Raw genomic sequence first — 26460 nt, forward strand, 5'->3', positions numbered from 1 at the left:
GCTCCTTCATTGTCCACTGAACCGGAGAATACACCTGGTTTGATGGTAACGGTTGCATAGTGATAATGCAAGGCCAATAAGTTGAAGATTGTCTACTGCTATTGATGGCCCACAGCCTCACATGGATGCCCATTCGTGACGTGAGACATCTTTTCAAAGTCTGTCCCATTTAGCATTGTGACAGTGCCACACAATACCATGAAGGGTATTAGCAATGAAGGTGCGACTTTTGTGTCCACAAGGACAGTGCGGCAGTCACTCTTACTGATACTGTCACGGACAGATGAATCCGCAGTAGGGGACAGAGATTTGAATCTTATCATGCAAATGGCGGAATTTGAACTGAATTTTTAAAATATCTTGAATTAAGAATTTAATGATGAAAATGGTGTATCAATAGTTGTAAAAAATCACCCAGTTCACTAATATCCTTCAAGGAAGGAAGTCTGCCATCCTCATATCATCCAGCTGACAACCCATAGCAATATACTTGACTCAAGTGAAATCCCACAACTCACTCTGAAATCTCCTAGCAAGCCACTTAGTTGTATTAATTGTTACAAAGTCTGAACAAAGAAATGAACCCAGAAGGACCAACTAGCATTGGATATGACAACAGCAAAAACAGTCCTGAAAACGCTGCAAATTCCACCTCAGTAACACCTGGGAGCTAGTGGGAGAGTTGTCTCTCACAACAGCCGACAGCCTGACAGTCAAATGCGTGGAAAAGTATCTTACAGACAATGTCCCAGGCACCACCATTAATATCCCTGGATGCATGCAGGACAGTCCCAGAAGTGGCAGCACAGCAGCAAACAGTCCAAAGAAGTTGCTCTGTGAATCCTCAACATTGACTCCAGATCCCATGAAGTCTCATGACATCAGGTTAAACATGGGCAAGGAAATCTCCTGCTGATTACCACCGACTCCTCCATGTTGAACAACAATTTTTAGGAGCATTGAGGGTGGCAATGGTGCAAAATGTACTCTGGGCAGGGGACTTTAATATCCATCACAAAAAATGGCTCAGCAGCAGTACTACTGTGGGGTCTTAAAGGACATAGCTGCTAGACAATACTGATCAATAACTGATGTCCCAACATTGATTCCTGAAGTACATTATTTACCACAGCCTGCCATCCCAAAAATTAACCTTAATGCTTCACCTGCTTCTGATTAGCTAATCAGCCCTCTATCCATAATACACAACCCCAAGACCTTGAGCTCTTATTTGCACAGCATTCTTTGATATGGCACTTTGTCAAAAGCCTATTAGAAATCTAAGAATGCTACATCCACTGGTTCCCTTTAATTATGTTGTCTGTTATTTCCTCATTGAACATATTCTTACAAACTCTCTATCAAGAACTAAAAGCAATGAGTACTTACACGTGGTGGATCTGCCTGTAATGCAGAGAGGTAGTTCTCCAAAGCAACACGACGACGATCATTGAGCAAAGCTTCTACACGAGCAAGATGTGTCTCAACCAATTGCAACTTCTCAGTGGCTGCCTCTTCCTCTAGAGCCTCAACCATACTCTGGAAATGCTGAGCAGTAAGAAAAGCTCATTAGCACATTGTATAGCATGCCCAATTCCTATCAAAGATCTATTTACTTCTCCAGAGTAGCAGTCAGGTACATTTACTAATATAAATATCAAACTATATCAAACTTGACAGTGGACAAGGAAGAACACACAGTTAATAGTTTAATGGTTATATCAGTTGTAGTTCAATAACACTGATATTAAAAGATTCTGCTTAAATTCTCACTTCAGAGAATCCACTAAGCTGACAGTCTAGAGCAGTACTGAAACAGTCACTATTGAAGGGTGATGTCTTTCAGCTGAGATGATAACCGAGCTCCACCTTCCCTTGCAGGTGGATGTAAAATTCCACAGCATTATTTCAAAGATGACAAGGGGAAGCTTCCTCCAGCGTCCTGGCGATGTCTATTCTTCAACCAACATCACTACACCAGATATTCATTGTATAATTGCTAGCAATGGAACACTGTGTGGCAAACTGGCCGTTACATGTATTGACTTATACTGGGACATGCTTTCATTCTATGTAAATGAACCATTGGTTCCTTCAGAGATGTCTTGGTCTGAATGAAGATGGGAGGAAGTAAACAGTTTATTCAGATATGTACATGGATGTAAAAGAACTCACACACAAAGAAAAAAACTAAGATTTTAGCTGTCCAGTGTGAATGTCCTATATTCAACATTGTAATCATAGGACCAATGTGTCATCATATATACAAATAACACACTGTAGCCACTTCTGCCCCCTTTGTGATCATAACATAAGAGCAGTAGACCTTAAGCTATTTCTCCATTTAATGAGATCAGCATTGATCCAAGATCTAAATTAATATATCTTAACACTGTTGGTTAACAAAAAGCTGTCATCTTGATTTAAAACTTAAAATTAATCAACATCAATTGGCATTTTCAAAAAATGTTCAAAATTGAAATCACCTTTTCTTGTGAAATTAGTAATTCCTAATTTCATTCTCAAACGATCAAATAGGAAAGTGAGAATTTAGTGTTAGACCAGACAAAAATTCATCTTCCAGTAGACAGTTTCTGTCCATCTACCCTAACTTTTGCCCATAATATCTTGAAGGCTGCAATATTTGAAAGCTTTAAATCTTAACTTAACCTGCAAAATTCATGAAATACAATGCTAGTTTTTCCATGCTTTTGTTGGACGTTAACTCTTGAGTTTAGCTACCATTCTGATAGTGTGTCTAACTTTAGTAACAATGCACCATCTGTATAAAATGTTTTCGAATTACTAGAGTTCTAGTATATCCAAAGTAGTAAAAGTATGCTATTTATGACTTTGGACAGTGAGAAGGGAGAAGACAGAAGAAAGAAAAGCAGTTGATAAAAATTTTTTTCTCAGGACATGGGCATTACTAGCACGGCCAAAATCACTGGCCCTTGAGAAAACAGCAATGAGCTATCTCCTTGAACGACTGCAATCCATGGGTTGCAGGGACACCTATAGTGCTCTTAGGAAGAGAGTTCCACAAATTTGAACCAACGACAGCAAAGCAATGTTGATACATTTCCCGATCAGGATGGTGTGTAATTTGGAAGGGAAGTTGTCTGTGGTGGTATTCACATACATCTGCTGTCTTTGACCTTCCAGCTGGGGGAGGCTGCAGGTTTGAAAGATGCTGTTGGAGAGGCCTTGGTAAGTTATTATAATGCATCTTGCAAATGACGTACACTACTACTGCTCTGTAATGACGAAGGAATGACCATTCAAAGTTGTGATGGAGTGTCAATCGAGTGGTCTTGTTTGTCTTGCATGGTACCAAACCTGAAATGCTGTAGGAACTGCACCAGGCAAACTGATGACATTTCATTACATTTGTGGCTGCGTGTTGAAAATGGTTGACAGACTGCGGGGATAGGTGGTGAGTTACTTACTAGTGGATTGCTAGCCTTTGATCTGGTTTTGTATCCACAGGTATGTATATGGCTGGTCCAGTTCAGTTTCTGTTTAATGGTAACCCCTCAGAATGTTGTACATGGGGGAGTTCAGCAATAGTTAGATTCCCTCTTTTTGCAGATGGTCATTGCCTGGCAAATGATTCAGAGGAGATTCACCTGGATGATGTCTGAGATGAAAAGTCTGAGTTATGAGAAGACAATGGACGGACTGGCTTTGTTTTCTTAGGAGAAGAGGAAGTTGAGGGGAGAATCTAATTGAAGTATACAAAATAATGAGAGGCTTGGACAGAGTAGACTGTGAGAATCTCTGTCCCATGGCAGACATGCCAAAGACCAGAGGGCATAACGGTAGCATGAGGAATAAGTGGTTTAAAGATCTGAGGAAAACGTTTTATCAGCCAGGTGGTAGAAATGTGGAATGTGCTGCTGAAAGTGTGTTGGAGGCAAGTATTCTCATAACTTTTAAGTAGTACCTGGATGAGTTCTTACAATGCCAGGGCATTATAAGATACGAACTAAGTGTAGGTGGATGAAGGTAAAGCCGTTAATGTGGTATTTATGGATTTCAGTAAGGTGTTTGATAAGGTGCCTCATGGTAGGCTATTGCACAAAATATGGAGGCATGGGATTGAGGGTGATTTAGCGGTTCGGATCAGAAATTGACTAGCTGAAAGAAGACAAAGGATGGTGATTGATTGGAAATGTTCATCCTGGACTTCAGTTCCTCGTAGTGTAACGCAAGGATCTGTTTTGGGGCCACTGCATTTGTCATTTTTATAAACGACTTGGATGAGGGCGTAGAAGATGGGTTAGTAAATATGCAGACGACACCAAGGTCAGTACAGTTGTAGATAGTGCTGAAGGATGTTGGTTACAGAGGGACATTGATAAGCTGCAGAGCTGGGCTGAGAGATGGCAAATGCAGTTTAATGCAGAAAAGTGAGAGGTGATTGACTTTGGAATGAGTAACAGGAATGCAGAGTAATGAGCGAATGGCAAGATTCTTGGTAATGTAGATGAGCAGAAAGATCTTGGTGTCAATTTATATAGATCCCTGAAAGTTGCCACCCAGGTCGATAGGGTTGTTAAGAAGGCATATGGTGTATTTGTTTTTATTAGCAGAGAGATCGAGATTTGGAACCAAAAGATTACGCTGCAGCTGTACAAAACTCTAGTGCAGCAGAGTATTGTGTGCAGTTCTGGTCACCGCATTATAGAAAGGATGTGGAAGTACTGGAAATGGTTCAGAGGAGATTTACTAGGATGTTGCCTGGTATGGAGGGAAGGCGTTACGAGGAAAGGCCGAGGCACAGGAGGCTGTTTTAATTGCGGGGGGGGGGGGGGGGGGGGGGGGGGGGGGTTGAGTGCTGACTTAATTGAGACATATAAAATAATCAGACGGTTAGATAGAGTGGACAGTGACAGCTTTTTTCCTCAGATAGTGATGACTAGCACAAGGGGATATAGCTTCAAATTGAGGGCTGATAGAATAGGACAGATGTTAGAGGTAGTTTCTTTACTCAGAATAGTAGAGGCATGGAACGCACTGCCTACAGCAGTTGTAGATTTGCCAACTTTACAGACATTCAAATAGTCATTGGATAGGCATATGGTTGAGAATGGAATAGTGTAGGTTAGATGGGCTTCAGATTGGTTTCACAAGGCGGGGCAATATCGAGGGCCAAAGGGCCGGTACTGTGCTGCACTGCAATGTTCTATAGACGGTAAACATTATAGCTAGACCTTGTAAGGCTGAATATAAAAACTCTCTCAACACACGCGTAAAAGTTTGCAACTATTAGTATTATGGACCAGACCAAACCCCCTCAAAATATACCAAGAAGGTAGACCCTAATGTTTTCCTTATTTTAAAGCCAGATGATGCGTTCCAGACACAATTCAATTGGTCAAGCTACCAGTCTTTCAGCGAAACACACTTTATTCCTAAACTATAGCTAAAATACAAAAGAAAGAAGAAATTGAAGATGCTACCTCGTAGGGTGATGAAACGTCTGGAAAAAACCTTCCAGCTCAGCGAGCAAACCTACATCCAGAACCTCAACCTGAGCTACAAATCTTCTCGACACTTGCTAATGGCATCATGGTTGGCACCAATGCAGTAGGCCAAAGGTCTTGTTCCTGCACTGGGCGTACTGTTCTAATTTCTATGACACTTGCAGCAATTCTGAGAACACTTGCCCCCACCCTGTTTCCAATAAGGAATTCTATTCCATTCCAACAATGGCAGAACCTATATTTCTGCTTGAACTATATCTTAATTTCCTGAAATTGTGCCTCCAATTTGGTTAATCATGTTCACTATGTTGTGGGCGGCACAGTGGCACAGTGGTTAGCACTACTGTTTCACAGCGCCAGAGACCCGGGTTCAATTCCCGACTCAGGCGACTGACTGTGTGGAGGTTGCACGTTCTGCCTGTGTCTGCGTGGGTTTCCTCCGGGTGCTCCGGTTTCCTCCCACAGTCCAAAAATGTGCGGGTCAGGTGAATTGGCCATGCTAAATTGCCCGTAATGTTAGTTAAGGGGTAAATATAGGGGTATGGGTGGGTTGCGCTTCGGCGGGTCGGTGTGGACTTGTTGGGCCGAAGGGCCTGTTTCCACACTGTAAGTAATCTAGTCTACATTTCCTGCAATTATTTTTGATACCCTTTCTGTCCAAGCACATAAATATCTAGTTAAACTCATCCGTGCCAGTGAGAATTTCCTCCTAAAATTACAACTTTCACCACCTGGTAAAACAAGGGCAGCGGATGCATAGGAATATTACCACCTTCAAGTTCTCACTCCAAGATGCACATCATCCTGATTTCAAAATATTTCTTTATTCCTTCAAGACTTCTGTATTCTGGATACACAAAAGATCCATAAGCACATGACAGTTCAGGAGTATCTTTACTATGTGGACTGTAGAAATTCAAAAGGTGGCTCCATTACGATCTTGTCAAATGTACCTATGGATAGTCAATGAGTTCCAACTTCACCTAAGTCCACATTTCTCCTCTTCAGTCCTAAAACGTTAACTTTTATCCTTAAAAGGCTCTCGCTCTGGACTCCTCCACCATTGGAAATATCTGCGTGCTTGTAACCTGTTGGAATTTTATAGATTTCTGAGATCCCTCCTTGTTTTTCAAAACTCCAGTGAATATAATCCTCAGTGATTCAATCTCTCCTCATACATCAGTCCTGCTATCACAGGAAATAGTTTAGTAAACCTTTACTGAACTTGCTTCAGAGCAAAAACATTCTTCCTCAGATGAGACCAAAACTGCATACAATATTCCATGTGTGGTCTCACCAAAATCTTGTACAATTACAGAAGTGAGAAACCTTTTTTCTGTGCTCCAGCCCACTCACTACGAAGGCCAACACAGGGCTTGCCTACTTGACTGTCTGCTACAACTGTGTTACTTTCAGCCACTGATACACGTGGACATAAATGTCTCATTAAGCATTCTCCTCTCTCAATTTATAGCCTTTCAAATAATAATCTGCCTTCCTACTTTTGCTATCAAAGTGGATAACCTCACATTTAACTAAAACAAACTGCTTCTGCCACTCACTCAGCCTGTCCAAATCACACTGCAACATCCCTGTCATTCTCACAGCTCATTCTTCATCCAGCTTGAGGTCATTTTCAAATTTTGATATGTTAGACATAGTTCCCTCATTTCAATCATATACATGGCATAAGAGTAGCTGGGGTCTTTGTACCAATCTTTGCAGTACCCTACTAATCGCTGTTTGCCATTAGAAAAAGACCCAGTTATTCCTCCACTTTGCTTCCTGCCTGCTGAGGTATATTCTATCCATCTTAATACACTGGCACCAATCTCATGTGCTTTAACTTTACATATTAATTTCTTATGTGGGACTACGTCAAAAGCCTTCTGAGGGACTATGTCAAAAGCCTTCTGAAAGTCCAAATAAACTGCATCCACTGGCTGCTCTGATCAATGAAAGATATGAGAGTTCAAAGAAAGTATATTCCTGTTAAGACAAGGCTGGTAAGTGTAGGGAATGATGAGAGAAATTGAGATTTTGGTCAAGAATAAGAAGGTATATGTCAGGTGTAGACAGCAGGAATTAAGTGAATCCTGAGAAAAGTATTTGCCTTACACTCAAGAGGGAAATCAGGAGGGCACAAAGAGGATATGGGATAACTTTGACAAATAGGATTAAGGAAAATCCAAAGGGATTCTACAAATACATTAAGGACTAATGAGTAACTAGGGAGAGAATAGGGCCCTTTAAAGATCAGCAAGGCCACCTACGCGTGGAACCGTAGGAGATGGGGGAGATAGTTAATGAGTATTTTGCATCAGTATTTATTGTGGAGATGGATGTGAAAGATAGACAACATGGAGAAATAAATGGGGACATCTTGAAAAATGTCCTTATTACAGATGTGGTGGTGGTGGACAACTTAAAATGCATAAAGGTGGATAAATCCCCAGGACCTGATGAGGTGTACCCTAGCACTCTGGGGGAAGCTAGGAAAGTGATTGCTGGGTCCCTTGCTGAGGTATTTGCATCAACAGCCACAGATGAAGTGCCAGAAAACTGGAGGTTGGCTAATATGGTGTCACTATTTAAGAAACATGGTAAGGAAAAGCCAGGAAACTATAGAATGGTGAGTTTGACATCGGTGGTGGGCAAGTTGTTGGAGGGAATCCTGAGAGAAAAAGTTTACATGTATTTGGAAATGCAAGGACTGATTAGGGATTTGTGTGGAAAATTGTGTTTCACTAACTTGATTTGAGTTTTTTTAAGAAGTAATGCAGAAAATTAATGAAGGTTGAATGGTAGACATGATCTATATGGACTTCATGGTAGACTGGTTAGTAAAGTTAGATCACATGGGATACAGAAGAAATTAGTCATTTCGATATGGAACTGGCTCAGAGTGTGGCGGTGGAGGGTTGCTTTTCAGACAGGAGGCCTGGGGCCAACGGTGTGCCACAAGGATTGGTGCTGGGTCCACTGCTTTTCTTCATTTATTTAAATGATGTGGATGTGAACATAGGAAGCATTGTTAGTAAGTTTGCTGAAAACACCCAAATTGGAGGTGTAGTGGATACCGAAGAATACCTCAGAACAACAGGATCTTGATCAGATGGACCAATGGCCGGTGAGTGGTAGATGGGAGTTTAATTAAGGTAAATGTGAGGAGCTGCATTCTGGTAAGGCAAATCATGGCAGGATTGATAACACTTAATGGGTAAGGTCCTGGAGGAGTGCTGCTTAAGAGACCTTAGGTTGCAGGTTCATAGTTCCTTCTAAGTGGAGTCCCAACTGACAGGATAGTGAAGGGAGTAATTGGTATGCTTCCCTTTATTGGTCAGTGGATTGAATATAGGAGTTGGAAGGTCATGTTGTGGTTATACAGGACATGGATGAGGCCATTTTTGGAATACTGCCTGCAATTCTGGTCTCCCTGCTCTAGGAAGGATGCTGCGAAACATGAAAGGGTTCAGAAAAGATTTACAAGGATGTCGCCAGGATTGGAGGATTTGAGCTACAGGAAAAGCTGAATAGGCTGGGTCTATTTTCCCAACAGCATCAGAGGCCAAGGGGTGACCTTACAGAAATGTATAACCTCATCAGAAGCACAGATAGGGTGAATAGCCAAAATCTTTTCCATGGGGTGAGGAAGTTCAAAATAGAGGGCATAGGTTTAAGGTGAGAAAGGCAAGATTCAAAAGGGACCTGAGGAGCAACATTGTTATGCAGAGGATGGTGCATGTATGGAATAAGCTGCCAGTGAAACTTACAACATTTAAAAGACATCTGGATGGAGTTACGAATAGGAAGGGTTTAGAGGGATATGGCCCAAATGTTGGAAAATGGGACTAGATTTATGCAGGATATCTGGTCAGCAAGGACGAGTTGGACCAAAGGGTCTGTTTCTATGCTATATAGCTCGATGACTTTATCTACTAGATTCATCCTCAAAGAATTTCAGATTTGTCAAGCATGATTTATTTTTGTAAATCCATGCTATGTCTGATTCTACCACTATTTCTAATTGCCCTACTAGAAAATATAACATCTTCCCCATTATTGGCGCAACTGGTGGATAATTCCCTGCTTTCTCCCTATTTCTCTGTTTAAATAGTGAAATTACATTACCTACCCTCCAATCTGTGGACTATTCCAGAGTTTAAAGAATCTTGGACAATAACCACCAATGTACCCAGTATTTCTAGGGCCATTTATTTTTAAAATAAGCTCTCTCCAATACAGATCATCAGGACCTGGGGATTTATCAGTATTCAATCCAAAGTTGAAAATCCCACTGGTCATGAATGCAAAGGTTTCCTTCAAACAGATATTAAGGATTCTTGGAGCATCCTTGTTCAGAGAACGAGAACAGCAAACTTTCATGTGAAAATGATATGGGATATAATTCACTTTAAAATGTGTTACTACCAGTTCAATAAAATATAAACTGTTTGTCAAGTAACTATTTATATTAAATATTTGCTGTTCTTACTATGTAGAATTCCAGACCAAGAATTCGAGCTTCCAAGATAAATGGTCACATGGTAATGTGCTCATACCTGAACCAAGAGCTGTCTCTCTGCTTTTGGCAGGTTCTTCGCTTGTCGTTCAGCTTCTTCCCACTCCTCTCTCACCTAAAAAAAAAGACAAAGTCAGTCAGCTAATAACCTCACATTTACCCACATTATACTGCTTCTGCCCACTCCCTCAGGCTGTCCAAATCACACTGCAACATCTGAGTCATTCTCACAGCTCACTCTTCCACCCAGCTTTGTCTCATCTGCTAATTTTGAGATGTTGGATTTAGTTCCCACATCTCAAGCATTAACACAGATTGAGGATATCTGGTGTCCCTGTACCAATCACTGCAGTACCCTACTAGTCACTGCCTACCATTCCTGCACTTGGCTTCCTGTCCGCTGACCTTTCTTTTCCATCTCAATATACCGGCCACACTCACATATGCTTTAATTTTACATATTAATCTGATGTGGGACTTCTGAAAGACCAAATAAACCACACCCACTGGCTTCCCCGAGAGCCTGGGGAGATGTGCTGAACAAAGAAACCTTGAAGTGGGGTTTATAGTTCCTTGAAAGTAGAGTTGTAGGTTGACAGGATAGTGGAGGTGGTGTTTGGCATGCTTTCCTTTATTGGTCAGTGCATTGAGTAAAGGAATTGGAAGGCAATGTTGCAGCTGTACAGGACATTACTGATGCCACTTTCGGAATGATGGGTTCAGTTCTGGTCTCCCTGCTATTGGATGGATCTTGTGAAACTTGAGAAAAGATTTACAAGAATGTTGCCAGGATTGAGCTATTGGGAGAGGCTGAATAGGCTGGGGCTATTTTCCCTAGTGTCAGAGGCCGAGGGGTGACCTTACAGAAAGTAACAACACCATAAAGTGAATAGCCAAGATCCTTTCCCCAGTGTGGGGAGTTCAAAACTAGAGGGCATAGATTTAAAGGTGAAAGGGGCAGGATTTCAAAGGGATCAGAGGGTTAACATTTGCACTGAGGGTGGTGCGTGTATGGAATGAGCTGCCAGTGGAAGTGGTGGAGGCTGGAGGCTGGAACAATTATAACATTTCAAAGGCATCTGGATGTGTATATGAATAGGAAGGATTTAGTGGGATGTGGACCAAATGCTGGCAAATGGGATTAGATTTGTTTAGGATATCTGGTTTTCATGGACAAGTTAGACCGAAGGGTCTATTTCCATGCTATATACTCTATGACACACCAACAATCCCTGCCAAAAGACCCAATCTTAGAGGACTCAAAGACCACAGCACCTGCAGGGTTATCCAGTGGCCCTGAAATGACATCCCCCATTACAGTGACAATGCTGGAAACATCTGCTACATACACAGCTATCAGTAAACTATTATCGTTTAAAACAGAAAATGCTGGAATACTGAGCACATTAGACTGTATTTAAAAAAAAGTCATCAACCTGAAATGTTGTTTTTCTGCATAGTTTCAGATTTCCATCTTTAATATTTTACTTTTGTCCACCTGAAATATTGCGCGGTTATAGCATGGAAGATTTTGACAAGATGATTGAGGTTGATTAGGAGCCTGTTTACCTTCTAAGAGGGGGCCTTGAGTATAAACACAAGTGCAGATTGGTTGGACCAAATGGTTTGGTTCTAAAATCTATATTTTTTGAAATCCAAGTAATCGCTCAATACTACCACTCAAAAAAAAACTCCTACAGACAGCAGTAAGATACCATTTACAAGTCTCAGATTTACAACTGTATTCATCCTAGTATAGTCAAACCTCATTGGTAGGGAAACTGAATGCAAATTCAAGAAAAAAAATTGGAATTAAGAGTCTAATGATGACCATGAGTCCATGGTTGATGGTCAGTAAAATTCACCTGATGTCGTTTCGGGAAGGAAACTGCCATCCTTACCTGGTCTACATGCAACTTCAGACCCACAGCAATGCGGGATAACTGCTCTCTGGACAAATAGGGATAGATAATAATTGCTGGTCCAGCCTGTGATAGCCTCATCCCATGAATGAGTATAATAAAAACTATTGAAAGCAATTTTGATACCTCTTAGTCACCTCTGCTGAGAAAACAAATCCAGCTATTGCTTCTCATAACCGAGACTTTCCACCCCAATCAACATCTTGGTGAATCTCCTCTGCGCCATCTCCTGTGCAATCACATTCCTCTGATAGTGTGGTTACCAGAACTGTATATTGCATACCATCTGAGGCCTAACCAATGCTCTGTAAAGTTGCCACAAGGTCCTTGCTCCTATATTCCATAATACAGCTAATGAAGAAGGCATGCCTTCTTCACCATCCTGCTGACCTGTGGCGATAATTTCAAGGATCTATGGACTTAACCATTTATCTGTTCCTCCCTTTGTTCCTTAGTATTCCCTCAATTGACCTCAAATTTACCAGGATTAAATTCCATCTGTCATTGCTATGCCCAGTTTACCAGCTGATCAATATCAGGCTCTCGCCTGACACTATCCTCCTTGCAATCAACAATATCAATCTTCAGTTCATCTGCAAACTTATTAACTATACCTCCAATATTCAGATCCCAGTCACTAATATATGTATTAGGATCCCAGCACCAATCTGCAATGTTGTTTAGGGAAAATTAGATGGAATTCTAAAAGTTATATTCTCAGAATGCTTGCATTTAAGTTGAAGTGCATACAGATGGAGGACACTGATTCAATGACTCCTTCAGCATATATAAAAAACCTATGTCAGAGGCTGTCACTTGTTCATTTAGTTTAATTTGATTTGATTTGGCTTATTTGATTCCAAAAGGAGTATAAAGGAAGACTGGGCTCTTGTCAATGTCCTGACGTCAAGGTCAGGTGGTTTTGGTTGAAGTCCTCCTTGTTCCAGAGGCGTATAACAACATCTCTGAACAGGATGAAGCTGAAGGGAAAATATTTATAAAGCGACAAACAAGGCCAGAATGGAGTCAGGAGCTTTTTCCAAGTAACATTTCATTGTGAATAAATCTATTCAAAATAAAGGTTGGCTTCAGCTAATGCCCTTCACCATAGAACACAGAACAGTACAGGCTCTTTGGCCCTCTATGTTGTGCCAGGCTTTTATCCTATTCTAAGGTCAGACCTTCATACCCTTCATTGTACTAACTTCCATGTGGCCATCCAAGAATTGCTTAAATGTCCCTACTGTTTCCGACAAATGAGGAACACAACAACACTATCTTAGGTTGATAGACCAAGAAGGCTGATCAGAATGTTCCATGCAGCTTCCTGGCTAAATTTCATTTCAGCAAAAAGTTAAGACAACATGTGCGCCTAATACCTTATCCATGCGGTCACGATGTCTGACCTCGAGTTGCTGTTTTGCCTTTGCGAAACGTGCATGTTCATTTTCATCTGCGGGTGTTTCAAAATAAACATCCACTTCATCTGCCGGTTGAGGAGTTGAGAGAACTATAAAACAGAGAATTAGTCAGCTTTTGAGCCTGTGCACATTCAAACTTAGACAATGCATACCCTGAATAATACAACAAATCCTGTAAGATGCTTCCAACGATCCGTTGCGTCAATTTACTAAAGTTTTGCGGCTAGCTTAGAAAAATTAGCTTAGTGCCAACCAGGTAGGGACAGTGACTCAAAATGAGGCATGCACATTGTTACAATCCTTGTAGACATGGCTAAGCTTTTAAAAATCAAAAATTTCAGATTTTAAGACACTCACTTTAGCAACCAAACTAAATGCAACACTGACTAAACACTACTTTAGTACATAAGTTATACTTTAAAATACAGAACAGAATTCTCCTCTATTGCTTCTTACCTAACCAGAAAACCTGCTTCATCAGGTAAACTGTACTGTCACTCAAGTGGTCATTTGATTTTCCTGTACACAATCCAAAGTGATCCCCAGCTCTCGAGGACTCACTTGCCTTCCTTCCATAGTTTTGGAACTTATGACTCGAAATATTTTTCACAGTATGGGTTTTCCTAGCCATTCTCCCTTCAGCGCAACTAGGCAAATTTAAAATCATTGCAAATTTGGTATTTTCGATCAGAGGGCAAGGCCTCACCTCTGATTTGGGTTGATTAATTACAGATACCTTTTAACTGCTCTTTTTCTTCGAGATCCCCAGCAAACTATGCCCAAAGTTCACAGATATCTTCAAGACCTTTCCCTATTCAAAGCCCGTCTCTTCACAGCAAGACATATCACATGGGCCTTGTATCAAAGTAGAAATGTGAACTGGCTTGCCTCAATAGCTCAATTCTCTTTTATCTTGGTAAAAGAGGGACAACTTAAAAGCATAAAAGTTTACAACCCAACATTCTCACACTTGCCTGGGACTTTGGAAAGGAACAACTGTAAACACAGGTGATTCCCCACCACCGTCCCAGCAAAACAACCATGGCCTCCCCTAAATCTTTAGGCTGCGCATGGTTCAAGCACCATCTCTAGGTGGCGCAAAGAGCACTCCTGCCCAAAAAGGATTTAAATTTAAATGATGGCTGCAATAAATTGAAATTCTTCAAGTAAAAGAAAAATTCTAAACACCAGAATTTTATTCTTTAAGTTATTTAGGTTGATTCCTGGAGTGCAATTTTTAAAAACAAGATTACCAACTCCATAGTTTAGCAGAAAAGCCAGAGTAGCATTATTTACAGAGGCTCCAAGGTGTATTAAATCATTAATGCAAATATTAAAAAGTAGGAAAAACAATCACCAAAGGGGAACTAAAAAGTGAGGGGGACCAGCTGGTGATGCTGCCTGCAACATGAACTGAACTGAGGGGAGAACCGGGATGAAAGGCAGGAGAAAGCAGCCAAAGGGATTACTAGTTGTTCTAAAAAAAGAACATGAAAGCTCCTAAAAGTGTTTTTAAAAGTAATAATATGAGAATTTGGGGACATTCCCCTAGAATGAATGGTAATGGCATCAAGATCAGGGAACCCTAGATGTCAATTGATATCAATAGTTTGATAAAAGGAAAACATGGGAGCAAACATTAGATACAGAGCATTAAAAACAGGTGAGGCCCTTCAGTAGTATAGTGTGTGCGTGGGGAAGTGCTGAAACAAGGCAAAGAAGGCAAAGAAGGGCCACAAATGCCTTTACCAGATAAGATTAGGGTGAACCCCAAGGCATTTTATATGAAGAGCAAGAGGATCATCAGGAATAGAATGGGGACTATGAGAGAACAAAGGGGCAATTTGAGTGTGGAGCGAGAGAATGTGGATAAGATTTTAAATGAGTATTTCTGATCAACATAGGAGAAACATAGTAACAGGAGATTTTAATTATGATGGTGAGGTTCTGAAGTGTGTTAAGATTAAAATGGAGGAGGTATAAGATGTTTTAGTGGGCATTAAGGTGCATAAATCCCCAGGACCTGATGAAAGGTATTCCAGGCTGTTATGGAAGGAAAAGATGATTGCTGGGGCCCCGACAGAGATATTTTGTTCAAGATAGCAACATGGATAGGCCAGGTAATTACGGACCATTAGTCTGACGTCAGTGGTAAGTAACTTATTTGAAAAAATTCTGAGGGACTGGATTAATCAACAATTGGAACAATAGGTAACAAGAACAGCAATTGCTGGAAACACAGCAAATCTAGCAGCATTTGTGGTGAGAAAACAGATTTAATGTTGTGTCCAGTGATCTTTCTTCAGAACATTTCTGAAGAAGGATCACTAGATCTAACATTTTAACTCTCTTTTTCTCCACAGATGCTGTCAGACCTGTTCACTTTTTCCAGCAACTGAAGTTTTTGTTTCTGATTTCCAGCATCTGCAATTCTTTGACTTTCTTGGAAAGGCAGGGATTGAACTGGGATAAGCATGGATTTGTTGGAAAGAGAACCTATCTGACTAATTTATTTGAGTTTTTTTGAAAGGGGACAAAATATATTGCTAAGGGTTGTGCAGTTGATGTGGCTTCAGTGAGGCCTTTGATAAGGATCCACATGGGAAGCTGACCCAAAAGCTCCAAGGCAAGTTGGCAAATTGGGTCAAAAACTGGCTACACACAGGAGACAAAGGGTGACAGTGCAGGGTTATTTTTGAGATTGTAAAGTCGTGACCAGTAACGTACTACAGAGATCTCTGCTTGTTATTAATGATTTAGATTTGAACGTAGAAGGCATAATTAGTAAGTTTGCAGATGACACAAAAATTGGTGATGTTGTTGATGTTCAGGAGCTGATGTAATTTGGAAGGTCCATTAAGGAAAAGATCAATGAACATCCCTCAGCAGTACTGCAGAATAAAGGGATCTCGGTGTACAAGTCAGTAGATCTCTAATATGGAATGCTTGCTTTCATGACTAGGGGCACAGAATATAGGAGCAGGGAAGTCTACTTGCACCTTATAGAGCATTGGTTAGGTTACAAATGGAATACGGTGTGCAGCTTTGGTCGCCATACTATCAGAAGGATATGACTGCACTGGAGAGGATGCAAAGGAGATTCACCAGGACATTCTGAGGAAAGGTCACTCGACCCGGAACATTAATTCTGATTTCTCTCCACAGATGCTGCCAAATCTGTTCAACTTTTCCAGCGATCTCTATTTTTGTTCCTGATTTACAGCATCCATAGTTCTTTGGATTTTTATTTTTGCTTCACTGGGATGTTGCCTGGGATGGATAACTTCAGTTATGAGAAGAGTATGAGGGGTTGTTTTCCCTGGAGCACAGGAAACTGAGGGGGGATCCAACTGAGATACACATAAATTATGACAGGCATAAAAAGGGTAGACTGAGAATCTTTTCCCCATGGGCAACATGTCTAAGATCAGAGGGCATGAGTTTAAAGGGAGAGGAGTAAGTGGTTCAGAGGGGATCAGAGGAAACATTTTTTCACCCAAGTGGTAGAAATATCAAACATGCTTACTGAGGGGGTGGTCGAAGCAGGTACTCTCAACATTTAAACAGCATCTGTATGAGCACTTAAAAATGCCAGGGCATAATAAATTATGGACCAAGTGCATATAAATGGGATTAGTGCAGCTTTGTGTTTGTTAACTGGCATACACATGGTGGGCTATAGAGCCTACTTCTATGCTGTATGACTCAATTACTCTATGAAAGTAAGGTAGGGTGGTATGCACATGCCACTGTGCATGGACATGATGATACCTGCAGTCCAGACACATCCTTAAGCCTGCTGGGGTCCAATGTCACCAACTCCATCTAGTTCCCATTTTGGCTTGGGAGTAATAACTCCATAATCTTTAATAGCCATCTCACCCAGGCCTGTTGTTGAAAAGAGTTCAGACCAAGTCCTATAATCCCCTTTATTTAAAGGAAGTCTTGAAACAATATTACAAAACCTCAACTGTGACAAGGGCAAAGTCATCATACTTCATTATTTTTGATGTGGGACATAGTAATAGGGAAATTCTGTCAAAAATGTCCTTGTCATTCAAGTATTCGTCATTAGCCTACCTTCGAGAACAAACGAATTATGCTCTTGTGAATCCCAGAGACGACAATGCCAAATACATGCAAATTCTCACTGTTAAAGCACTAGGTCATAGCTTTATCTACTTGGATACTTGCAGTCAAGATAAGTTGCTGTTGTTACTGGAGGTGTCATTCACTAGTAAGAATGATGCTAAACTTGAGAAAATATTCAGCACAGTTGTAAAATTGTTAACAGTGTACACGATATATTATCCAGTGAAATAAAACTTAGGATGTTGGCTCCACATGGCAAAGCCAGTCTTTATAGACCAGCCCTAAATGGTCGACATGATGATGGTAGGCCTTTTTGTTGAAGTAGAGAACACAGCTAACTGACTTGTTCTTCAGAGGGCAATGAAGAATCAACTAGGAATGTAGAAACAAGTAGCCAAATCAACCAAGAATGGGTTTCTTTTCCTGAATAACAATACCTTTGATTACTGTTTATTATCAGAATTTTTTAAAACCCGAATTCAATTTCTTAAACTGCCAGAACTGGATTTCAACAGTGCCTTGCAGTTATAGCCTCATGGTATAGTTGGAAAGAATGTGCAAGGACCATGAATCTGGATGCTTGCATACATCAATCTTCAAAGTGCAAAGGCAAATTGAGGGCAACTTAGCAAAGTACAGAGGATCTTGGGCATTACAAATAGAGGCACTGAGTATAAAAGTTGGCACGTTTCACAAATAAAGCTTTGTTGCACCTCAACAAGAGAATTATATCCAATTCTGTCATCACATTTTCTTTTCCTTGGTGCCCAGAAGATTGAAGGGATATTGAATAATGATTACAAAATTGTGACAAGGTTTGATAAAGTTAGCAAAATAAACATTCTATCAGCTGATGGTACAAGGACTGCAAAGACACTGATTGAAGAATTTGATAAAAAAAAGCACGGAACTGTAATGAAGAGCACTTTTAAAAAAAAATTCATATCTTGGAACTCACTACAAAGAGGGTTGTGGGAGCAGACTTGATGAATGAGCTCTCAAGAAAATTCCTCTGACCTGGGCAAGAGTTTCGCCTTTTCAGTGATTGCCACCAGTATTGACTAAACAAGAAGCATACAGCAGCACTCAAAATATATGAGTGTGACAGGGCAAATCAGGCTCTGAAAACAACACCCCTCCACAACTTACCTCCATTGTCTATGACTAAGCCAATTTTAGATCTATCTTGACAAGTTACTATGGATCCTATGTGTCTTAATCTTCTGGACCAGCCTACCACGAGGAACCTTGTCAAATGCTTTACTGAAGTCCACGTAGGCAACATTCACTGCCCTACTTTCATCAATTATCTTTGTCAATTCTTCAATAAGAAACTCAATAAAATTTGTGAGATAAGCTCTTCTCGACAAAGTCATGCTGACTATTTTCAAAAACAGACTCTTGCTTCTAACTTTTGCCAATTTAAAGCCTGTGGGATCTGTGAGATTAATGTTTTCTTTGTGTTTTATGGCTTTAAATAACAGAAGTGATAATTGAGGATATTGATGAATTAATAGAATCACAGAATCCCTCCAGTGTGGAAGCAGGCCATTTGGTCCATTGAGTGTACACCAACACTCCAAAGACCATCCCACCCAGACCCAACCCTGCATTTCCCATGGCTAGTCCACCTAGCTTGCACATCCCTGGATACTCTGGACAATTTAGCATGGCCAATCCACTTAACCTACACATCTTTGGACTTTGGGAAGAAAACCATGCAGACATGGAGAATACACAAACACGACAGTCACCTGATGGTAGAATCGAAACAAGGTCCCTTGCATGGAGGCAGCAGTGCTAATCACCGAGCCATCATGCCACCCATTATAATTCTTCTAAGAAATTAGTAGATCAGCACAAATACAGAAGGCAACATTAATTGAGTGAATCAATGAATTCATGAGCAAATGAGAATGAGAAAGGAGCCACTGAAAATCAAAAACAGCCCCTGAAATCAAAAGGTTTCCTTCAGAAAAAATCTCAAGTCGAATCCAGGGTGGGGGAATTTTGTCCTCTGCTGTCCAATAAACGGCTCAGTGAATTTATCCAGTTACATCATACAAATTAGGTTCCATCTACACTTTTAGCTCAACTCGTAGATTTGCCACATTGATCAGATTCATGAAAGGGGAAATATAGGCTTGAAATGCTGATTGTTACATCCTAACCTGTGACCTGCAAATTGAGCTCAATGATGGGCAATTTCAATGCTCAATGCAAGACATGATAAGGGTTGGCTTATAAGATAACAATAAACATCAGCAGTTTCCCCAGGTATCACGTCAGAAAAGGAGAAAACTTGATGGAGACGAGACGAAACGAAAAAGATATACACTGGCAGGCAGCTGAATCAGTAAATAACACCTCTCACGTCAACCAAAATACTCTGCTCAGACTTGGTGTCAGTGGTGAATCATATCCTGTAGGCACTGATAAAATAGAAGAAATAAGACAGGCTATAGTGAGTGAAAGCTGAAGGATATGAAACTGTTACGTTCTATCTTGGCAAATAATTAAAGTTTAAAATCATATCAAATACCTGAAACTTGAACAAGGAGCTCGAGCTCCACATACTGTGAATTTTCCACCCAGAAGGACAACTGCATATTTTTACACTGACTCAGAACAACATATGCCTCTCCACACTTACCTTGGATTTTCAAAAGTTGTTGATCAGACATAACACTTGACAGCAAAGCTGATTACATACATAGACTGAATGACAGAAAGGCATCATAGGAAAGGTGTGAAAATTGCCCAAGGAAATTATCACCAGGGGTTTCAGATCTGGAAGGATGCAGACCTACAAAAGGGTGACAGCAAAGCCCAAGACGGAGAATTAAAGTTTTATATCACTAGGCAAAGAGTACTGCAGATGCTGGAGATTAGAATCGAAAGTGTAGTGCTGGAAAAGCACAGCAGGTCAGGCTGCATTCGAGCAGCAGGAATATTGACATTTCAGGCAAAAGCCATTCATCAGGAATGAAAAGTCGATTTTTCTGCTCTTCAGATGCTGCCTGACCTGCTGTGCTTTTCCAGCACCACACTCTAGACTTTTAAATCACAAGGACTAGTGAGGTACAAGGTAAACTGGTTGATTGGTCAGGAAAGAGCGATACTAAGCAGGTAGGCTGCTGCAGCAAGAAGCTGACTTACTCATTTGTTTACATACAGCCATACAGTATTCCTCGGACTCAAAATTGTTTCTGTTGCCTCCACAACCTCCATAGGTGAACCGAAAACATTTCTTCTCGTTGACGTTGAAATACCAGCGAGGCATCATGGCCCGACAGGGACCAGTCACAGCCTCCTGAGAGCAGACAACTGTGTGGAGGAGATAGGACACAGCATCAGAGAGGACTTATAGGCAGACTAATCCTGGGACAAATTCTACAGGCAAAGCAATGAGGCACACTAAGTTAAATAACAAAGAACACAGTAACAACCTTGGGAAAGCAGATCATTAAAGACCATGTCTCAGGAGCAAATTTAACAAAGTACAGTGCAATATTCACACTCATTCAGATGCAGCTAGCACAAATTAGCACGCTGCTCTGAAACCATAGTAGTTGCAGTAAACTGTTTAACCTTTGATGGTTATTTCAAAGAAATTTGCAATCTTAATACAGAAGCTCACACAAACTCATGGTGACTGAAGCAGAAAACGCAAGCATCCCATTGTGTCTTTTACCTCATGGTCAACTCAAATCTTGGCCCTGTACAAGTAAGTTATGGCAGCTCTGAACCAATGTACTCTGTAACAACATTTTTCACAGGTCTCTTATCATCAAGAACTTGAATTCCCACAGCATCTTTACACAGTAAAATGTCCCAAGGCACTTCAGAATTGGAAACTGGTACTAGTACAGGTTTGAAAGAGCTTAAGGAATGAGCAAGACAGGAGGGTAAATAATTTTTAAAAACAAATTGCAGAGTTCAAAATCTGAACAGCTGAAGGCACACCTGCCAATAATAATGGGATTAAAATCGTGGAAACATAAGACACCCAAATCATTATAGTTACTACAATCGGAAACAGCAAGACTTTGGAGGGATTTAAAACTAAATTGTTGTCAAATCAGGAGCCAAATAGGTGAGGAGTTCGATAAGTGCACTGCACTTGGAAAGATCTAGGACATGGACAAGTGGAAGTTGAAATGACAAAGCTGCTCTGTGACTGAAAGCAAGCCATTTGATAAATATGTCTCCAATTTTGTAAACAGTCCTGTTCAGCCTCAGTCTATTTCCAGGGAGAGGGATGCAATCAGTGGAAGAAAATGGCACAGATCTTATAATCAGTAGCATAGTGGAAACTTTTCCCCTCAATTAAAGGTTGTTTCCAATAGGAGGAGGACTGGGGAACTAGGGCCAGGGTATAAATAGAGCTAGAATGGCTGGGAGACTCAGATGTGACAAAGGGTTGGTCCAGAAATGTATTTCTGTTGATTGAAACAAAACCACACCACATAAAAAGGGACATACATTCTGTACAATCAGTCCGTGTTTTTGTGTGTTCTGATAGAACCACCAGGTGGGTTGCTCCGGACCCTATTCTAGAATAGCACCACTTCTAGATCCATGTGGTACTGGCTGTTCACAACTATTGAAACAGCAAGAACCAAGCATTATTTTCAAGCTTTCCACTATTTTGTTGGAAGAAAGTTAGGTCATCAATCATTGGACATCAGACATGCATTATGATCACAGTCATGCAGGAAGTCATTTATGAGATAAGGGTTGTTTAAGTTTTCCGGCAAGAGCAGATAGCCCACTGGAAGGCTTCAAACTTGGAATTTCAGCAAAGGTAAGCAAGGATTTCAAAATCAACCATATTATCAAGGGTTTTGGATAAAGCAGATGAAGCAGACATGAACCATGACAAATTGAACAGATTAAAATGTAAAATTCTGATAGCAACTATCAATTAACAGTTAACTTCCATATTTCATACCATAGGTATAGGGGCAGAATTAGACGATATGATCTATAAAGTCTGCTATGCCATCCAATCAAGGCTGATATGTTTCTAAACCCCACTCCCTTGCCTTCTAACCGTAACCCTTGATTCCTTTGAACAAAAGCCTATCTCTGTCTTAAATACTTGAAATGACTTGGCCTTCACAGCTCTCTGCAGCAATAAATTCTACAGATTAACTATACCCCACCCCCTGCCTTTCTCACCAGCTGTACCATTGTATCCTGCACTCTGTCCTGTGACCCTGATGCACTTGTTCAGTATGCTCTGCCTGTAAAGTGGGTAAGACAACACTTTTCACTGTACCTTGGTACACATGACAGTAATAAATCAAATCAGGTGGGATACAGATCAAATGGAAATAAAAAAGAGCAGGGCAAGGGAAGAATGAAGAAGTCGGAATGTCTAAGACTTCTGGAAACAGAGATCAGGGTCAAGTATGAACCATACTAGTTCATTGCATCAAAAAATCCTACTCAGAAACCCATTATTGCCTCATGATTAAGATGTGAAAAGTAACTCACATGCAGATTAATTCTCAGATTAAAAACAAACAACGATACAGGCAAACTAGAACAAAGGCCAGGAATATTAATAGTCAAATTGGTTTGTTAATTGTTAGCAATTCTAGACAACAGATTAAACAATTAAAAGTGCAAAAACTATGTTTTATAGGTTAGTTTCTAGGTTACAAACATCCACATCATCCAGCCTGCATTTGACCACACCCATTTGGGCCCTGGGTGCACAACCTACCTCATTCCCAAAAAAACACCACAAAAACTATCTGTATTCCCAATTGTTCACTGGACAATCCACAGAGAGCACTGACAAAGGTCATGCTTGACCCCACAGAGAGAGAAGTAATCAAAGACAGAATGACCTCGCAGACAGCACTGACCAAGGACAGCTTGACTCCACAGACAGCTCTGACCGAGGACAGCGCGAGCCCATGGGACAGGGGCGATACAGTTTACATGGTCCATGTGTGTGCCAATGACACAGGCAGAACTAGGCAAGTGGTTCTGCAAAGTAGATAACATTTAGCACAAGAGAGACAGATGATTTTTCTTCAGGAAACCAGAGTGTGGAAACAGTTTGGTTAGAGAAGAAAGAGCGCTGACAGGCAACATCATGACCCTTCAGGTCATCAAAATGACCCACAGACATCCAACAGGAAACAGAGAGAGAGAACAGCCAGGATATATTACGCAAGATGTCACAATGAACTCAGAAGCCAACAGAGGACCAAAGTCACGTATACAGATCCTGACCCCATGAACCAGATATAGTATTATACAACTAACTTTTTTTACAATATGCATTTTCAATTAAAGGCCTGAACATTGATGCAATTATCTACAATTGCACATTTAACCTAAATCACCCAATGTTTCTAAATTTATTCCATGAAAACCATTCTAGATTTAACCAAGGAAACAAATCTTTAGCTGGTGAGTATGTGCATCATTCTTCTTTAACATTCAGTTGATACAAACTAAGCATTTCATCAACTGAAATCACTGTACATGGATCAGGAACAGTCCCACAGATTCCACATACAGAAACTCTAAAACTCTGAATGGCACCCAAATTCTCTTCAACTTGTGCAATGGAGTGTAACCTCAAATGTTTTTTATTAACAGAAATCTAATCTAAGCTTAGAATTAAAGACACTGACAAGTAGAATTAACTTGTGCCTATCGGTCAGTTCGATGTATTGTCTAAGACTGTTATCATTAAATCTCATTCAGAAAATATGAAGACATTGGTAAATTTCAAAAAAGACTTTGTCCATTGAAGACAGAGTCACCATGATCAGGAAACAGAGCACTGAGGCTGGGGCACACACAGAGCTTGTACATGTTCCTGGCCTCAGGTGCTTTAGTTTTGCTACAGCACCTTTGACTGTAGGCATTAAGTTTGCACAGCTTACTTCCAAAGGAGTGAGCTGGAATTTTCTGCCTCAACCTCAAAAAAAAACTGCGGAGCGTAAGCTCCAGGTTTCAAAGCCTGAACAGTAGTTTGATTGCTGTGTATACCTTGTTTGGCTTACATGACCCACAGCAATGTGGTTGACTTTTGACTGCCCTCTGGACAATGAAGGATGGCAACAAATAACTGCATGGTCAGTGATGTCCTCATCCTGTGAATGAATTAATAAGTGAAAAAAAGTCTGAGATACTGGGGCACACCATGTGAGACTGAGATTTACATGGATAGCAGGCTCAGAGGAGTGGTCACATCACAGCTGAGGGATCTGAAGGCAAGAAGGGAATGAGTGACCATCAGGCAAAGAGAAACAGGCAGATAGTACATGAGACCCCTGGAGTCCCGTTCACAAAACCGTTTTCCATTTTGGAAGCTTATGAGAGCACTGATTCCTCGAAGGATTGCGGACAGAACCAGGTATCTGGCACCACAAGCAGCCTGACTATACAAGGAGGAATGAATAAGAAAGCAGGAGTAATAGTGATGGGGGATTCATTAGTTTGGGGAACAGGAAATGTTTCTTATGGCCGCCAATGTGACTCCAGGATAATGTGTTATCGCCCTGATGCCAGGATGTCATCAACTGGCTGCACAGCATCCTGAAGGGAGAGGGTGATAAGATTAAGGCTATGGTGCACATTGGTAATAGAGAGTTCAAGGGATGGGGTTTTGCATCAAGAGTTCAGGTAGCTAAGCAGTAGACTAAAATGCAACACCTCAAAAGTTGCAATCTCAGAATTATGCATGATACCATGTGCCAGCAAGTACAAAAACAGGAGAATAGAAAGATGAATTCATGGTTCAAGAGATAGTGCAGGATGGACAGTTTTCAATTCTTGGATCTTTGGAGTTGTTTCTGGGAATGTGGAACCACAACAAACGACCCAGGCCTTAACTTTTCTAGTTGTCTTGAGGGGTAAAGTGGATATTCCAGGAATGATGCAGCTGGCCCAACCACTTGGTTTTAAACAAAATAGAATTTATTTACAGACTAATGAAATACTAAATAAAAAAACAACTGAATTTAGAATAGCATAACCTATCTGAAAACCCAAATCGACTCTATCACAACTAAATAATGGTGCTGTACCAAAGACTTGTAACATCCCTATAAACATTCCCTTGGCAAAAAATAAAGGTAAAAATTAAATACAGGTTCTTCCGAGAGAGATGTCAGATAGAGAGGATTAACATAGAACTGCTGCTCTGGGTTCCCAGTTAAAATGTGACCAGCAGGTGAAAACAAAACAACTTGCTAAAACCAAATCAAACCAAACCAAACCAAACCCTTGAACTGGGGGAACAGGCCACTCCTCTTTCATTGTTCAAATGTTTAAAAAAAACACTTAAAAGCTTTTCAATAGATATTTCCAGACATATCGGAACCTTTGCCTTTATGATACTTCTGAAGAAAAAAAAATAAGGTCAGACTAATCTTGTTAAAACAGCAGCACAGTCATATGTTCCCCTTAAAGAAAACCTATCAATACCAAAGATGGCTTTATTTCAAAAACCTTTAAATTGTCAGTACACTACAATACACATATACATTACATTGACTATAAATATGTAAACATGTAATACCACATTCTATTTCAGTTCGTTTACTCCTGCCATCAAATGCCTCCATTTCTCATCCAATTCTTGATAATGTGTCAGCAATCACATTTTCTTGTCCTGCCACATGCACAATTTTCAAATTGAATGGTGGTGACAAGAAGCTCCATCTAAACAGTCTGGAATTTTTGTCCTTAAATTTCTCCATAAACTTGGGTTACGATCAGTGCATATGATTGTTTCAGACACGTGACTGGCAACATAAATGTTTAAATGTTGTAACGCCAACACTAAGCTCAAAGCTGCCTTCTCAACTGCCGAATATTTCTGATGAATGTTCAAGTTCCTGGAGAAAATTATCGATGGGTTTTTCTATCTTCTCGCCGTCTTCCTACAAGAGCACAGAACCGACACCCACATAACTCTGATTGATAGCTACCTTGAATGACTCTTCATAATTAGGTGTGGCTAACACTGCAACAGTGGA

At 40.6% G+C, this 26460-nt stretch overlaps 1 protein-coding gene across 3 annotated transcripts in view; it reads right to left on the reverse strand.

Moving 5' to 3' along the window:
• Positions 1-26460, reverse strand: part of aplp2 (amyloid beta (A4) precursor-like protein 2) — a 208939-nt gene that overhangs the window by 74177 nt on the left and 108302 nt on the right. For 2 of the 3 annotated variants that reach the window (XM_060846945.1, XM_060846944.1), the window contains exons 7-10: positions 20606-20773; positions 13313-13443; positions 10052-10126; positions 1390-1548 (exon numbers count right to left, since the gene is read on the reverse strand). In XM_060846945.1, coding sequence (XP_060702928.1) covers positions 1390-1548; positions 10052-10126; positions 13313-13443; positions 20606-20773 — 533 coding nt within the window. The remainder of the gene's footprint in view (positions 1-1389; positions 1549-10051; positions 10127-13312; positions 13444-20605; positions 20774-26460) is intronic. The other variant, XM_060846946.1, reaches the window with a different exon arrangement.

This window comes from Hemiscyllium ocellatum, chromosome 29 (assembly GCF_020745735.1).
Source record: "Hemiscyllium ocellatum isolate sHemOce1 chromosome 29, sHemOce1.pat.X.cur, whole genome shotgun sequence".
Lineage (NCBI taxonomy): Eukaryota > Metazoa > Chordata > Chondrichthyes > Orectolobiformes > Hemiscylliidae > Hemiscyllium > Hemiscyllium ocellatum.